Source organism: Durio zibethinus, chromosome 9, assembly GCF_047325235.1.
Source record: "Durio zibethinus cultivar Kanyao isolate XHJ-2024 chromosome 9, ASM4732523v1, whole genome shotgun sequence".
Taxonomy (NCBI): Eukaryota; Viridiplantae; Streptophyta; class Magnoliopsida; order Malvales; family Malvaceae; genus Durio; species Durio zibethinus.
The window spans coordinates 6,720,711-6,736,935 of record NC_143170.1 but is presented as its reverse complement, the minus strand read 5'-3'; the positions used below and the strand labels follow the sequence as shown (position 1 = coordinate 6,736,935).

The window sequence follows — 16,225 nt, the reverse complement described above, 5'->3', positions numbered from 1 at the left end:
TGAAGTCTAAAATCAAACAAATTGTATACTATTTTTCTTTTTGCCAGAAAATTGTATAGTAATTCACTGTATCGAATAATAATTGCCAATTTAATAGTAAATTTTAATTAGGGACAGACAATTAATACATTCTTAATTATTGTATTAAAAAAATACATTATTAATTGTCTGAAATTGTTATTAGTCACATTTTAATTTGTCTTTTCACAAGTATTTTTCTGTATACTTGGACTCTATTTTGATAAACGATGGAATTGATTTTATAATATTAAAAATAATTATTATTATAATTATAATTAAAAAAATTATTATAATTATAATTAAAAAAAATTAACAAAAATTTTATATTAAATAAATTTTATTAAAATTAATATTTGAATATAATTAATAATATAATAAACTTAATCACATAGCACCGCGCCGACAGAAGAATCCAAACTAATGCTTTATTGCTGTGGGAGGCCAGAAAAGGTCTGCAAAGCGGCGTTTATTGTTCTCTTTAAGGGGTTTTTTGGGGGGGTTATTTTAGCCTTTAAAATATTTAAAATATCTAAAACAGAGGAGGCTGTATATTTAATTCTTTTGGGAATAAAATAGTCGCTTGTGGCTCCATAAGCAAATGTCCATAAGAATTCTTTTTCATAACAATTTTATGAAAAAAAAAAAAACCCAGTTCGTGGGGCGTGGGTGCTGGTGGGGGCAGCCAGCTACCCTTTTTTTTTGGCTCCATAAGAAAATGTCCATAATTTTAAATATGATACAATATAAAAAAAATATTTAAATTATATAATTTAAAATTTTAATAAAATTTATAAATAAATTTGATTAAAATAAAAAAGATATTTTTTTATTTGATATATCAAAACTGAATTATGATATAAAATTTTATTTTTTTCAAATATTCAACACATTTAATACAAAATAAATACAATACAAATAACAAATTACTGGGAGGAAAGCGGAATATATATCCAAACCTTGCCATTTTGCTCATTTGCAAGGAGCAAAAGTTAGGGTGCGCAAGACTTCACATAAACATGCCAAATTATGGAAAATTATGTACAGGTGAAATCAAATATGGAAAAATACAGAACCCAAAGTGGTTTTTTTTTTTTTTTTACACCAAACTACCACAGAAGGATGTCAAAAGAGTCAGCTTCAGGTCTCAGACTGGTCGGATGACTTCTACAATCCATTAGCAGGACTTCGAGGCAAAGGGGCAGTACCTTCCTCTATGCCTATTTCTTTGACAGCAGAGCTTAACGATGAAGATGAATCACCCTCCAAATCTTCATCTTCTTCCTCAAGGAAAGAACCCTTTCGTCGCAGTTCCTTTACCTTCAAAAACTCATCATAGTGTGCTTTTCGTTGCTCCTTAAAACTCATACCATTCCGATCTGTTTCAGAATCTGACAAAATGGAACAGACCAAAACCATCAACCACAGATTGTACACAAGATAATAAATTGTAAACTATTGATGACCTAAAAGACCCAAGATACATTGGGATGGTGGAGCGTAATGAAAGGTTTTTTTTTTGGCCATTTAATGTAAGGTGTTGAATCTTCATAATTGTTCGGAACTGGGTATAACATGAAATTTAAGACATGTCATTTATTTCTGTTTACTTTCTCAGTAAGTTCAAATGCATTAGAGAACACCAAAAGAATCATACAAATGATCGGAACTAAGAGAAATGGCACAAGAAATGATGGAAAGTTCCAAGCAGTGCATGAAAGCATATGTTTAGAATCTATAACCCTCGTAACGATAATGTTCACATCATGAATCTTTCTAGACACAACAGCAGGTAAAGCCTGACCATTTAAAACAATCAGCCTCCCACACTTCCTCCCAAAAGAAGAAAAAAGTTCTTGAGATGATGAATTTCACTAGGAAAAACAAGAAAGTATTTTACCCATCAAAAGGCTGTCTACTAGAGCAAACCTTATATCATTTGCACTGACAATGATTTTCGCTCACTTTTAACCCTTGAATGATAAAGCAGTCATTAGACATGCTAACCAACTTAAAGTAAAACATTTTTCAATATGCTATGGAGAAAAGACAACTTAAAAGCAATGATTGTAAAAAAACCTTCTTCTTTGTGATCCATAGGATCAGCCTCATCCTCAGAAGATGCCCAGCCACCAGAGCGCCCAGTTGTTTTTCTACTAGAGGAAGAGACATCCTTCAAAGCACAACGTAATTCTTCTGCATCCATGGCATCACCAATATAATCGTTGAAACTACGTCTTGCTGGAGACAAAGACCCTACAACCAAAATTCAGATTTTATGGTAAGAAATGTAACCCAATTTTCAGAAAAAATTCCCACCAAAAGCAGAAATAAAGTGAAAGCAAAACTAGACCAACACCATTCTCTAATATGCACACACATATCCAAACATAAAAGAATAAGCTTCTGCAGAAAGAAAATCATGAGTATACCATCATCATCAATCATGGGGTGGTACGGCGTCTTGGGTTCAGTTATTTTCTGCCTTACAGGTTTATTTGCTTCAATTTCCCCAAGATTTTCCTCATCCCATCTTACACGCCTACTGTTACCCCAACAAAGAATTATTAGATCCAAAGCACAACTAGTAACTATAAAAAACTACAAATCTTTCTTCAGCAACAATCTATATTGGAATAAAAATGGAAGCAGAAAAACAAGCAAATATAATGCAAAATGAGAATAAACTGAAAAACAGCTAATACTTGACCACTCGAGTCAAGAAACTGGAACTCCAGCCATAGCCTAATCAAGGTAGTGATAAGACACTGATTTCTAGCTGAGTTTACCATATCCTTCCTCGTTAAAGAGTTACATCTACATAGTGCATTGCCACTTAGTACAACATATATATAACTAAAATGGGAACATTTACCCCATTTTTTTCTGGGGCAATAGGCTCAGCTACAGTTATATCAAACCATTAACTAATACTTTCAAGAGCCTTTTCTTAAATGTAGAAATTCCTTATGTATTAAGTAATTTGAACAATCCATTCTCCGTTAAAATGAACAATATGCATGGTCAATATACTAAAGAAAGCAATATCTAGAACTACTTAGCTGAAACCTAAATAAGGAGAATACAGGCTAAGAACTGCAGCTGAAGACATTGGGGTTGTAAAAAATGCAAGAAAATGCATCAAACATAGCAATAACTTCCTATCATATGATATCAAGAATAATGAGAAAAACAATTTAAATATCTACAAGTTAACCACCAATCAACCATACATCCCATCCATATCCTTCCAGAAGAAAAAAAAAAGGAAAGGAAAGAAAAGATTATGAGAAGATATCAGGAATTACTTCATCTGGAAAACTCCCGAGTGCCAACAGCAAGCTTCCAATAAACCTGATCCACTGAAATGTTATAATAATCACTACTCAAAACTTTAATATATGGAAAACAAAGCATGTAAACTATTATGCAGATATCTACTACAGAGTGATATGACTGATTCATGCTATAATCAAGCTTGTCTAGGCTGTTATTTATGCAAAACATAAGAGTAGTGAAGAAAGAATCAAACCTGAATGAGTTGAAAGGAAAACAATGTTTGGACTTGATAAAAACACAAATTGAGAAATTAGGTACTAGTAAAGAGCAGAGGATATAACACCAAATTGTGTCAAAAGCATAACTAGATAAACTCAGGAGAAAATTATGTCAAACCCAATAACAGAAAATGCTAATAGTATCCATGAGAGGAAGAAATAACACAGAATTGTCCTGACATAAACTAAAAAACTTCCCGACAGCAGCTTCATCGTGAGAATTACTGGCAGCAAAGAAATCTGATTATCCTAGGGCTATATTCATCAGCTACTCTAACTAGCTTTGTTGAGTTGCAGGGACTCTCAATTCCCGATTGGAAACCCTAATAAGCCCAATGATTTGAGGTTTACCGTTATTACAATCCAAAATGATGAAAACAAGGACAGGCAGAATATACCTACAAGCAAAATGGACCGTGCCTAAGCCAATGACCTATTCTATGAGTCAAGAAAAAAAGAGAATGAAACCGAAAGTGAAAGCATAGATTACACAACTAATAAACTAAAAATCCCTAATTAAAACAATATGCAAGTAATTAAACCTAGAATCAGAAGGGCAGTGAAGCGAAGGGCGAAACCCCAGGATAAAAACGAAGCAATAATCCATTGAATGAACCATATAGAAATAACTAAATCCAATCCATTAATTCAATCCAAGGATAAGCCTATATAACTCAGTTTGGTTGATGAGAAAATGCAGGAATAAATACAAGAAAACGGTCAAATTAACTCCAACAATCATCAACAATCCAAAAAAGATATCCATTTCTTTCTCTTTCCACCGAAAGAATTTAAATTACACGTCAAAAAAAAGGAAAAAGGAATTTGCGAGAGAAATTTGTACCTTTCGATCGCTCCTCTCGAGTAGCAAAGTTCCGCGAAAATGTTGTTTTTGGGGTCAGCCTTACTATTTTTCTCGTTTCTTGACATTTTATTATTTCGTTTTCCCGATTCTACCCTTTTACCCCAATTACGGGTTGAATTCGTATGCAATGGAGTTACCGCCACCTTCTGTTTGTTTGACTTTTACATTGACGTCAGAGTCATAAGTTTTAACGATCGCCCTAGATCTTGCCAAGAAAGCGACTTGTGGTCCATTGACATGGCCCAAGGGCAACACTGGAATATGAATGTTGAGGCACCCAGGCAGCCAAAAATTGTCAAGGAAAAACATAAAGGGGATTTCGTTGCCAATTAGAAGCAGCAGCAGCTCTCATTTTTTAAAGGGCTTAACGGCAGGAGTAGTCAGAATCCTGCGATTGTTTCCGTCGAAAGTAAGGATTTTTTGTCATATTTCTTGGAAATTTTTTTTGCTTTACTGTGACTTTCTTTGGATCTAAGCTCTTCGTTCTTTCTTTTTTCTTATACCTAAATATTTGACAACTTTTTTCACTTTTGATCCGGTAGTTCTCGTCATTGATTTTTTTTTTTTTAAATCTTGCAAAGCTGTTAATTTTCTTCTAATCTACGCATCTGCTATACTGAATTCATATTTCAACTTTTGGTTTTCTTTTTGTTCTATGAGATGAGATCTCAGGCTTATCTTTCCAGTGCTCAATTGGATCCAGTTCATTCATAGTTATTGTCAATTTTAATTTTGATTTCCTTACAAATTTAAAGTTTAAATTTTTGAAGAGATTCATTCGTGGCATCTTAATTGTTAATTCTGTTAGATTTGGCATGTTAATCTTTTGGAAGGAAACAGTGAATGTTGAATGTTAGTGGCATCTTGAGAAGTTTGATTGAATAGTAGGAAAAACTGTAAAAGGAAAAGTTGTTTTTTGCTGATAATTCGCTGAATAGAATGCTTCTGAAATGTTTTCCGGACAAGTTATCGATGACTTAGATTATAAGAGTTGTTGCTGAAATAACTTGAGCAATGAAAACTAGGACATTGAACAATCTGTCGATGACTTAACTTGGCTGGGTTATTTGTATCTGACTCTGCTAGCTTTTATCTTTTAATTAATTCTTCTTGTTTGCCTTGTAATATTGACTCACTTCTATTTTCAGGAGTCGGGACTGTAAATTATGACAACAAGAGACAGTTATTTTTAGTTTTGAAGGTCGGTAGGAACAAATAATTGATAAGAGTAAAAAAGGCAGAGATGTTCTCACTCTTTTATGGATTTTGGAAGTACCTATTTAGTAAGACAGAGTTTCATGTACTCATTCTTGGAATCGACAAGGCTGGGAAAACAGTAATGTCTCTAAACTTATCTCTTGGGTTTTAAAATCAATCTTCTATTGGGCCCTGACAGATAATTACTGACTGTGTAGACTTCATCTATATTGAACTATTTGCTAAAAGTTTCAGCACTAATCTCTTTTGTTATTTGTAAATTAGACTTTGTTAGAGAAGTTGAAGACCGTATACTCAAACTTGGAAGGCCTACCACCTGATCGAATTGTTCCAACTGTGGGACTTAATATTGGTCGGATTGAAGTGTCAAATACGAAACTTGTATTCTGGGACCTGGGAGGCCAGGTAAGTGGAACTGGAATGCATACAGACACACACAAACGCAAAAACAGAAGATATTTCTTTAATTATTTACTATGGTGATTTGAATGCACATATAACTTATGCTCTTTGAATGCTATTTCTAACTTTTGTGCAATTGAAAGCTTTCGGTCTGTTCACTTATTTTGCTGCAATGTGTTTTTAATAGAACTTCTCAAACTCAAAGCACCTTGTTCCACTATTATTGAGATGTATATAAGGGAGTTAAACTGACAATATACAGTTGCAATGTTTGATGCTAAAGCCTTAGCATTTGATTTTGTAGTTTTAACTGTAATGTTATGCAAAAAACATACATTCAAAGCAAGCCCAAATGTGACTTTTTTTTCCTATCTTTCCTAGCCTGGTCTTCGCTCAATTTGGGAGAAATACTATGAAGAGGCGCATGCTGTGATATTCGTAGTGGATGCTGCTTGTCCTTCACGTTTTGAAGATTCAAAATCTGCACTTGGTAAGTAATGCCTAGTTGTTTAATGATATGGGGCTTATGCTGTTATAGTGCCAGGGTATTATATTAGTAATACCTTCTATTTTGTATCTAGAGAAAGTTCTTAGACATGAGGATCTGCAGGGAGCCCCTCTCCTGATATTAGCAAACAAGCAGGTACCGTTAGTCCCAATCCCAAATCCCCAAAATCCTAGTTACTTATATTTTTATTTGACAGTGAAAATTCTTCCCTTTTTCTTCAAAACATGAATGAAAAATCCTTGCTGCATATTATATATCTCTCCTTAAAATCATTCTTGTTTATTTCTGCATTTAGTACCTTACCTGTGGCATTTTTATGCCTTTTGGACTTGGAAATATCTGGTTTCATGTCAGCCTGAATGAACTTTATTTAGCATTTAGAAAGAAGGGGGCAAAGGAAAAAGTGTTCCACAAAATGGAAAGATCTTGAGCTTTGTAACTGTTATATCTGCTTTCCTTTTATTCTTTATGAGAAACGGTATGGTCAAGATTTTCTTCTATCTCCTGTTTTGAATTTGAGTGGACTGTAGTCACTGTTTTTAACACTTGTGCTTCATTGCAGGATCTCTCTGAAGCTGTATCAGCTGAAGAACTTGCCCAATATCTGGATCTTAAAAAATTGGATGAAAGGGCTTACATGTTTGAGGCTGTTTCTGCTTTTGATGGGTAAGTTTTATTCATGAAAATCTTGTGTTCGTCAAGTTTGGGCTCCATTTGTCTGCCTGTCATTATAACTTTCAAGTTTACCTTAAGTTTACAGAAGATATAAACATATAAGATTTTTGTTTTTTTTAACTGCAGGATGGGGATTAAAGAAGCTGTGGAGTGGTTGGTTGAAGTAATGGAGAGAAGCAAAAGAACTGAGACGTTGAGAATTCGAGCAGGTGTAACCGGTCCTACTTAGAGCTTAAAGGGAAAGATACCAAGTTGCAGTTGCTTTGCCCTGTTTTTGTATCTTCTGTAAATAAATCAGGGTTGACATTGGATTTTATATTGATTAAAAGTTAATCAATTTTTTCCATCCTCTGCCAAGTTATGCTTTTTTCTATTGTTTTAATGATGTGTGAAATTCAGATTATACTTAATGAGTCTTGCAAGTTCTTGCCATTGAAATGGCTTCTTAATTCTCATTCATACTAATTGTAAAAGATGCTATTTTATACGAGAAAAGAATTCAATTTGAAAGGAGTTCTCATTCATCCAAATGGGTCTTGGTTGAACTGTTTTTGCACGCAGTAGGGAGTAAGCACATTATTTAGATGCCAAAGCACAGATGAGTATTGACCGTGACGATCAAGGGGCAATGCTAAGTAACTAAGGTAACCAGTGAACCTAGGAGTGAGTGAACCATTAACCAACTCATTAGAGCAAATTATTTTGTTGGTAATCATTCGCTCACTTTTTGGCAATACCGTTATTTGTTCTCTCATAAAACTCTTCAAGGCTAACTTCAAACAGCTCCCTCTCAAGCATCATTTTAACCTCCAAACACCATTTGCCAAACAAGAAAATTACATCCAACAATATCAAGGGGCAAAAGACAGCATTTCATAACATAGAAGCACCAAGGAACATAATTTAGCTGACTTTTAGAAAGTTAGAGTTAGATACAATTCGAATTACCCCACAAATTGATTCACCTCTTACAAAACTAAACTGCTCTAATTGTCCAAAATACCGTCATTGGATTTCATACTGATTGCTTTGTGTAGCAGCTGCTGCAGCATTAGCCTTTCCCTTAACGACAGGCTGTGGTCCTGTTCAAATCGACAAACAAAGTGAGGAGATGTTAGACAGACTTCTCCAGCAAAAGAACACAAAAAACATCCATGCTTGATTAGGTTCTCTATGTCATTTTCATGGTTTTTGTTTCCACCTCAAAAACTCCAAATGGTTAAAAGTTTAAAATTTTCAGAAATTATTCGGCAAGTTTAAAACGAAAATGTTCAAATAGCTAACCAGAAATCAAGGCCTTGGGCCTGTTCTTGAACAAAATCTTGTGGCGAATTATTCCAACAACATCGAGCTCCACCCTTGATGAAGAAGTAGCCTCATCACTTTGGTCGGTGCCCATGCACTTGATTTTCTTGAGAACCAACATGGGCTTCTTCAGGGCCACTTTTGAGCCTGTTAATTCATGATACCCGACCGTGAAAGTGTAATTCTCCTGCGGATTTATTTAACATAAGGGTCTGTCTGTCAATGAGATTTTTAATTAGTACTATTACAGTAATAATCTAAAAAAAAAAAAGAAAGAACCTGGGAAGAAGGGCGGCAAAGCTGTCCGATTCGTAGGTTTTGGAGAGAATCTTGGAAGGAAGGCTGCACTTCAACCACGCCTTGCAATTCGATTATTGCCCATTCAGGGCAGTTCTCTGCTCCACAGCTACATTTTACCTGGATCTGCATTCTTTTTTTCACTTTATCTGCAAAAACGACAGCGATGAGTTAGTAATAATTATGATCGGATTCATTGAAAATTCCTCTCTTCACAAGAGAATTAGGGAACATTTACTTCGACGAATTTCAATTTGATAGCGAAAAGCAACAACCCGAATGTCGCGGGTCTTAAGTTGGAGGACGCTTCGACAGAAAATAAGGAAACACGTTTTGTCTGCACCGATTTTACGATTGAAACGACGTTGTTTGAGTATCAGATTTCAAGTTGTGTGTGTGCATGTGTTTTTTTCTAACGATTTGGTTTGTTTATTGTGGATTTAAAAGGTTTCTTGCATTTAATGTTTAAAACTTAGAACCATCACGGAAAATCTCAAATTAGAATAATAAATTGGGTATAACAAAATTTATGAATGAATAAAAAAAAAAAAAACACTCTCATTTTATAACTTACAATTATACATTAAAAAAAATTAAACCTTAGGTTTGGCTTTGCCAGTAAAAAGAATAGTTTTGGCTTTGTTAAGCAAATTTAGATTACAAGTTTCAAATAAATTTGATGAAATTTAAAGGTTTGAAGAAATATTTACCACATTTCATGGGTAGAAGTGGCAATTAAACACCAATTAGGAAGGGGAAAAAATGATAATCAAGAAAGCAGAGCAGTCATACATTGGCACTACAGTTTAGTATCTAACTACAAATTCCACAAAATGTCTTACTGCCAAGCTAACTAGTGGGCTTAACGATGCAAACCTCATTCTACAACTATGTGTACCCAAGTGGGAAACAACAATTATACTGCAATGTGAAACAATGAAACATAGAAGGAAATGTTACAAGGTTAGTAGTCTATTCTAAATTCTAGCAAGTTTCCTGAACTATACACAGAAGATGATGATAGCCTTCAGCATTCATGGCCTCCCTCCACTGCGACTATGAGTACAATTAAATATAGGATTTATAATAGCATGTTCTTTAGACATAGATTTCTCTGTGACATCATATTGCTGGCATAAGAAATCAGTTTGGGAGAAGTTATCTATACCAACATCTGGCAGGGTAAAGTGATTACTGGATTGGGTCAGTGAAGAGCTCGGTTGCTGCTTAAAATAATCCTGATTCTCCAGATCGTACTCAACGGGAATTGCCCCAGTGAGAGTTTTTATTGCAAATTCGATGCAAGGGTCTGCCCATATATCTGCCATCGGCATATCAAGGGATGGCCAAAGTGTCTCATCAGTCTTCTGGCCTTTTTCAACCTTTCCAGCATGTTCTTTCTGAATAGCCGGGTCTGCTATAGGCATATTGATACCACAATCATGTTTTTCAACACTCCTATATCCATTTTCATCCCTTTCAGCATGAACTTCTGGAGTAGCCAGAACCCCTGGAACTTTACTACTGTTTGACTCAGAGATTTTTGGAGTATCACAGGGTATTCCAGTGAGCGTTTGAATGGCAAACGCAATGCATGGATCTGTCCATAAATCTGCAAGAGGCATATCAACAAGGGATCCTAGCACGTCACTAGCTTTATCACGTTCAACCTTTCCAGAATGTACTCCTGGATTAGCAGCATTCCCCAGAGGCAAAACACCTTTATCTTCATCATCTTTTGTTTCTAAATTTCCAACATGACTGTTCACTGCTAGCATGTCCCAAGGAGAAAGAATGTTATTTGGTGCCAGTATCAGTTCTTTACTCTTAGAAGCATCAAAGGCGAAGCTTGTTTCCAGAGCAGACTCAAGTTGATCAGGCTGTTTGGAGGCCCTATGGATACAGCTAACAGGGAAAGAATTCTCAGCTGCATCAGGTACTATTTCACTTAATTGCTTAATTGAAGATCGGCGAGCTCTAGTAGTTTTTATTTCTGGTGTTGGATCAAGTGCAACACCAGCAAGTCGCTTGGAAGCTCGTCGAGGAATATTAAGGGCTTTTTTAAGCTTGGTCTTGCCCCTTCCCTCTTGGGTTTTTTCAGTTTCATCCTTTGTCATTCCATTTTCTCTAGACTGTTTATCTAAGAGAACTCCGACTACATTGCCTGAAGCATGCACACCTTCTTTAGAATCTTTTACTCCTATTTGCTCAGAGCCTTTAGCTTCTGACAGGATCAAGCTGCTCAATTCAGCACCTACTCCAGCGGTTGCATGAAAGAGAAATTAGATCAGATGCATTACTCTATCCAATGTCATCAATAAGCATATCAGTTGAATACAACACCCCAACTTTCAACATCAAACAATCTATTACCAAAGATTAAACAATATATCTTGTTCAATTATATGTTCACCAAATGTTCCATATCAACTTGTTCAGAATTTCGGATCATATCTCATTAGAACAATACCATAGAACTCTGGATCCACCTCCCTAAAAATGATAAGATAAGAGATAAAGCAAAATGAAAAATGAAGAGAAACATCAATTATTGGGAAAGAATAACAATGACATTAACCAGAGTTTCAGGTGATCATAAATTTAAACCTTTATGCTGATCAGGAGTGCGTTTAGAGAGGGATGTCTGTCCTCCTGTACTGGCAGAAGTAAGCATCTCTTCTTCCTTTATTCTCCCACTCAAATTTGAAACCTGTTCTGCACTCTGTTTCTCAGTTTCATCAGTTGTTCCATTCACAGCTACCTTCTGTCCCTCGACAATTGCAGGCTCCTAAAGGACGGAGGAAAAAATATCAAGAACAGGTCATTTTTTTTTTTTTTTACATAATTCATATCCAGATAGGCCACCTGAGAACAATTTCTTGAGGAAAGAGATATAAATGCTGCTACAAGCACTAATTTAGGGTGACACCATTCAATAGATAAGGCAAATCTTTGAAGTGATTGGTTATTTCAGTCTTGAACTTGAAGGGTTATATATATCTACATCAGATGTCAACTTAAGTGGCATTGTATGATGGTACCAAAGTTTTGGATACATGGACTTCTGCAGAATCCTAAAATAAAGATTGACCAGATGAAAAGGATCTGATGAAAAACTAGTCCATCTCATTTTAACATGTCATCCATTTTGACTGTTGACGTATTTCTGCAAGTCTGCAACTGGATTCTGACAATCATTATCATTTCAAAGAGACAAAGAGGCAACATTCAAGCAGCACAAGCTGGTTTCTTGATAACTGTATGCTCTTATTAAGGAGCATTAGCCCCACTACTTCAACAGAAATGATTGACAAGAAGGTGAAGAAGCAGTCTAAGAATAAAGAAATTCAACCATGAAAAGCTTTAATGTCTCTAGTGTACTTGTGGACTAACTTCAAGTCTAGGTGCTTTCAAGGTTTAGAAGCCTTGCTGAATCATAATTTCTCATAGTCACATAATTTAGGCTCTAAATATGTGTAAGCATATGCATCCAAGATGTACAAAAGAAATCACCAAAAATGTATATAATTACACACAAACATCCATATACATATACATCGATTCCAGACATACACACCCAAAGCATAATCCAATCATCAAGAGAAAGGTACAAACCAATGGCTCCAAGAGAATTTCAATTTTAGGAAAACCCGTAATAAGACAAAATATTAACTTGATTTTCAACTTCATACGCTGGGTGAAATGCAAGAACTTGTCTCACAGATTTCTTACTGCAACTATTTACAGCAGGTTGTAGCCAATACATGTAAATCATTAACCGTTCACAGGAGTGGCATCATTATGTTTATCCCAATTTTCTAAAGGCAGAGTGTGCATTTCAATACAAATTTCCATCATCCTAAGACTTGGGCTAGAGTATAGTTGAAAATAACCAAACGTAAAAGAGTACTGCTGATAAATCCAATTGACTGATAAATCCAATTGACTGATAAGTATAAACAGGAAAATTAAAAAATAGAGGGACTATAGATGAGCAAAGTTTTATATAGAATTAACTGAGAAATGCAAATATAGAAACTTGGAGAAACCAAACATGATTATACATACACAGATATTATCATCTTCAAAGTCCTCATCATTGCTGCCTTTGTCCTTAGGCTTGAATGCAAGCCTTCCAAGCTCCCCAGTTTCAACATAACGAAGTGCATCCTTCATGGAACGAAATACATATCCACTCACAGGATCAGTGTAAAACTGCAGAAATTAAATATCACTTAATGTAGCAGTGACCAAAAGCTAATAGGCAAGGCAAGTAATCAATTTCAAAGCAACAATAACTGAAAGATCGCCGACCAACACCAATCAATGTTCATGACTATGACAGGAGTCACAGGACAAGGATGTTCACAATAAAATACCGGTAATATTTCTTAGAAAGCATGTAGACAAATATAAGAAAAAAAAAGGTTTTAATACTGGATCTTTTCTGACTCTATTTGCCCTCTTTGTTATCCTCACTTCCTTAGTCCATCCTGGAGGTAACCCTTCTGCTGCAGCCTTCTCAACCGTAATCTATATTGCTTGAACAATAAAAAATTTTCTTGTTTATACAACAAATTTTGGCAAAAATCTACATATGAAGTTATAAACAAAAGGCAAAGTGCAGATTCATCAGCAGACATTTTTTGAAGATTGCTTGCCAGAGCCTTTTTCCTTCTCTTCTGTTTTAGAACCACAATTGTCAAGATAGCGAGACACCTCTGCCCTGGAAAAGAATCTAAGTTCACCACAGGGAGCATAGTAACACTGCAATAAGCCCAAATGTCATGTAAGCTTTGAATGGATCATCTTGCATTAAGAGTTGTTGCCAATAAGATGTTTTATTTGTTTGATGCATCCACCATAACTCTCAACTAGTATTCAGAAATCAAGAAGAGAAATAATTCAGAAGTACTGCTATGCCAAAACAAATAAACATGTACAAGACAATTGAATACAGAGAAGAATATTGATGTATGCAGGTGGATCCAATGTGTTATACTGAAGAAACTGGCAGCAAATAAAGATTATGAAAAGGAAGCATAACATATACAAGTATTTACCCCTCACTTGAACACAATATTGTTTGATCTCCTATTATCTTACAGGAAGAAAGAGAAAGGTAGATTATAGAAAAGCATCCTCTGCTCCAGATAAAGACGAAGATAAATGGATAAAGGGCAGTTAAATGCATCTCAGAACTCTAATAAAAATTCTTCTCACAAGGCATCCCGCATGTCATTGGAGATCTATCATCAAGCATGCGCAATGCAGAAGGGCACTAGAAGGACACCTTTTACAGTTGACTTCTATATCTCCAAGATCGTGAAAATCAGTTTTTTCCTTCTCAAAACTCTTCCAATTCAACATTGTTCTAGTTACTATTTTAGTTTATCAATCAGTATATTATGTGATATATAACAATCAGTATATTATGTGAGTGATATGACGATGGTGCACACATTTACTTTCTAATGATTTGATTTTCTATCAAAACCTAATCTCTCACAAATTTGATTTTCAATAAGTTCAAGAAATTCACAGTCCACCTAAAGCTTTACACAAGTTATCCAGAACAGAAGCATTTGTTTCCTTAAAAATGAAACAAGTTAGCATCCACTAAACCTCTCCATTAACCAATAATTCCTGCATCATAAACCCTCCAAGGCTCCAACAATTACAACCAAATGCATAAAATAGTTGTTACTTTATACAAGCGCTCAAGCAGAGAAGGAAAACCGTTCTTATCTAACCTATCCACAAAAAAAGAGGGAAAACTAAATAATAATAATAATAATAATAATAATAATAATAATAATAATAATAATAATTATTATTATTATTATTATTATTATTATTATTATTATTATTATTATTATTATTATTGAAGGTGTTAAATACAGCATTTACAATGGTCAAATCAGGAAGAAATTTACAGTTGAAGTTAAAGATCTTATCTTTTTCATGCTATAAACTTATAACACAAAATAATAATACCAACTACTAATGAAGCAAAAAAGAAAAAAAGACAGAAACACAAAATTCAAGTCCCAGAAGTAAACTTAGGTAAAACAAACCAAGGATCTTACATTCCTAAAGCTAAGACCTCAATATCAAACAAAACAGCTAGAAATAGGTAGAATTTTGAAACTGGGATTTTTTTATTAACTGAAATAACCAATTTACACTTACCTTATCTTTTTTACCACTCCTTCTCTGTCTCGCCTCCACTTTCCATCCAGGTGGTAGCCAGTCATCACTTTGCTGGTCCTCCATTTTTTTAACAAGTCTCAACCTCACGCTAACAACTTCCGGCAACAAGGGAAAGAAGAAGAAGGAAAAAATGAATAAATGGGTGTTTCTCTTTATTATGTTTGTGCCTCAATGAGAGTCAAAAGCCTCAAAAAAAATTAAAAAAAAAAATGTGAAAGTGTAAATTCAGACAAAAGGGTTTCCTCAGAAACCACGTGTTGCCGAACTTCCTGTGTTTAATTGGAGATATGTTTGAAACGTGTCCTCTCCTACCCTACGGTTTTGTATTAGCAGGAAACAGCATATTCCTTCAGTTCTCTTCTTATCTTAAAATTTTTTACCTGTCAAATGCAGTCAAATGTGAAGTGGTGAAGCGTTAAGATTACGTGACAGTCGCTTCGTTGGGTTGTAATCTTTGGACCAAACTGTCCCTGTTGTCGTCAAATACGAACTTATTTATGGATATTCATAATGATAATGGTGTATCCACAATCAATGATGGCAGGCAGGGAAGTGATTTGGTGGAGAAAACGGGATGAGATTGGTCCAATATCGTCCGATCAGAATTACGAAGGCCGTTGACACACTTTGAATTTTTTTTTATCGTGTGGTTTGAAAGTAGGGAATGATTTCTCCGCATAGATTTGGGAGTCGTGAGTTTGTCGTCTAGTACTTTCGCACTCTTATCGGTGTCTATCTACCGAGTCAGTGATGTGTCCAGTACTTCAGTTGAAGATGGGCCTCTTTGCCCCAATGGACTCCTATGATTGAAAATGTGTAAAGGATGTGGGCCCAAAACCCAGATCTTGCCTAATCTCTTAACTATCCTTAGCCTAGTTTCCTTAAGAAGATTCAACTTGAATTTATTATAAGAAAAAGAAAAAAAAAAAAACTATTCGAGCTCAAAGGATGTTTAAGGAAAATCTTTGACTAAGTTTTACATTGAATAAGATCAATTAAAGCTTCAAATCATCTTTCAATTCAATGAAAATTTGAATTGTCAAATGCATCTTACTTCATTTATATCTGTTAAATTATTCTAATCAGTTAAATTTTAAGTTTTTTTTATTGTTTTATAATTACGTTAAATTTTTTTACTTATTTATTAATTAGTTTAGATTAAATATT

At 34.8% G+C, this 16,225-nt stretch overlaps 4 protein-coding genes across 12 annotated transcripts; 1 reads left to right on the top strand and 3 right to left on the bottom strand.

Annotated features, from left to right (window-relative positions):
* Positions 1–948: 948 nt before the first annotated feature.
* On the bottom strand, positions 949–4,527 carry LOC111310085 (protein phosphatase inhibitor 2-like). Of its 5 annotated transcripts, none has more exons than XM_022909236.2 (5): positions 4,420–4,527; positions 3,327–3,380; positions 2,451–2,560; positions 2,098–2,274; positions 949–1,409 (listed from the first exon to the last, which is right to left on the bottom strand). In XM_022909236.2, exons 1-5 carry the CDS (start codon positions 4,503–4,505, stop codon positions 1,186–1,188), a joined length of 651 nt encoding a protein of 216 aa, XP_022764971.2. In that variant the 5' UTR covers positions 4,506–4,527; the 3' UTR covers positions 949–1,185. The 5 variants fall into 5 exon arrangements, with proteins under 5 accessions (XP_022764971.2, XP_022764964.2, XP_022764986.2 ...); XM_022909229.2 differs by having other exon boundaries at positions 2,451–2,563; positions 4,420–4,526; XM_022909251.2 differs by having other exon boundaries at positions 2,451–2,563; positions 3,327–3,372; positions 4,420–4,507.
* A 172-nt stretch (positions 4,528–4,699) lies between these two features.
* On the top strand, positions 4,700–7,600 carry LOC111310129 (uncharacterized). Its single transcript, XM_022909288.2, has 7 exons — positions 4,700–4,849; positions 5,589–5,776; positions 5,923–6,063; positions 6,442–6,550; positions 6,642–6,703; positions 7,131–7,234; positions 7,370–7,600. Exons 2-7 carry the CDS (start codon positions 5,684–5,686, stop codon positions 7,470–7,472), a joined length of 612 nt encoding a protein of 203 aa, XP_022765023.2. The 5' UTR covers positions 4,700–4,849; positions 5,589–5,683; the 3' UTR covers positions 7,473–7,600.
* A 494-nt stretch (positions 7,601–8,094) lies between these two features.
* Positions 8,095–9,263, bottom strand: LOC149516761 (uncharacterized). Its single transcript, XM_022909201.2, has 4 exons — positions 9,084–9,263; positions 8,828–8,994; positions 8,528–8,735; positions 8,095–8,325 (listed from the first exon to the last, which is right to left on the bottom strand). Exons 2-4 carry the CDS (start codon positions 8,975–8,977, stop codon positions 8,249–8,251), a joined length of 435 nt encoding a protein of 144 aa, XP_022764936.2. The 5' UTR covers positions 8,978–8,994; positions 9,084–9,263; the 3' UTR covers positions 8,095–8,248.
* Positions 9,264–9,591: 328 nt separating this feature from the next.
* LOC111310049 (uncharacterized) lies at positions 9,592–15,247 on the bottom strand. Of its 5 annotated transcripts, none has more exons than XM_089765742.1 (6): positions 15,038–15,247; positions 13,487–13,612; positions 13,283–13,378; positions 12,914–13,060; positions 11,453–11,633; positions 9,592–11,099 (listed from the first exon to the last, which is right to left on the bottom strand). In XM_089765742.1, exons 1-6 carry the CDS (start codon positions 15,119–15,121, stop codon positions 9,880–9,882), a joined length of 1,854 nt encoding a protein of 617 aa, XP_089621868.1. In that variant the 5' UTR covers positions 15,122–15,247; the 3' UTR covers positions 9,592–9,879. The 5 variants fall into 5 exon arrangements, with proteins under 5 accessions (XP_089621868.1, XP_089621869.1, XP_089621870.1 ...); XM_089765743.1 differs by having other exon boundaries at positions 12,914–13,015; XM_089765744.1 differs by lacking the exon at positions 13,283–13,378.
* Positions 15,248–16,225: the final 978 nt, after the last annotated feature.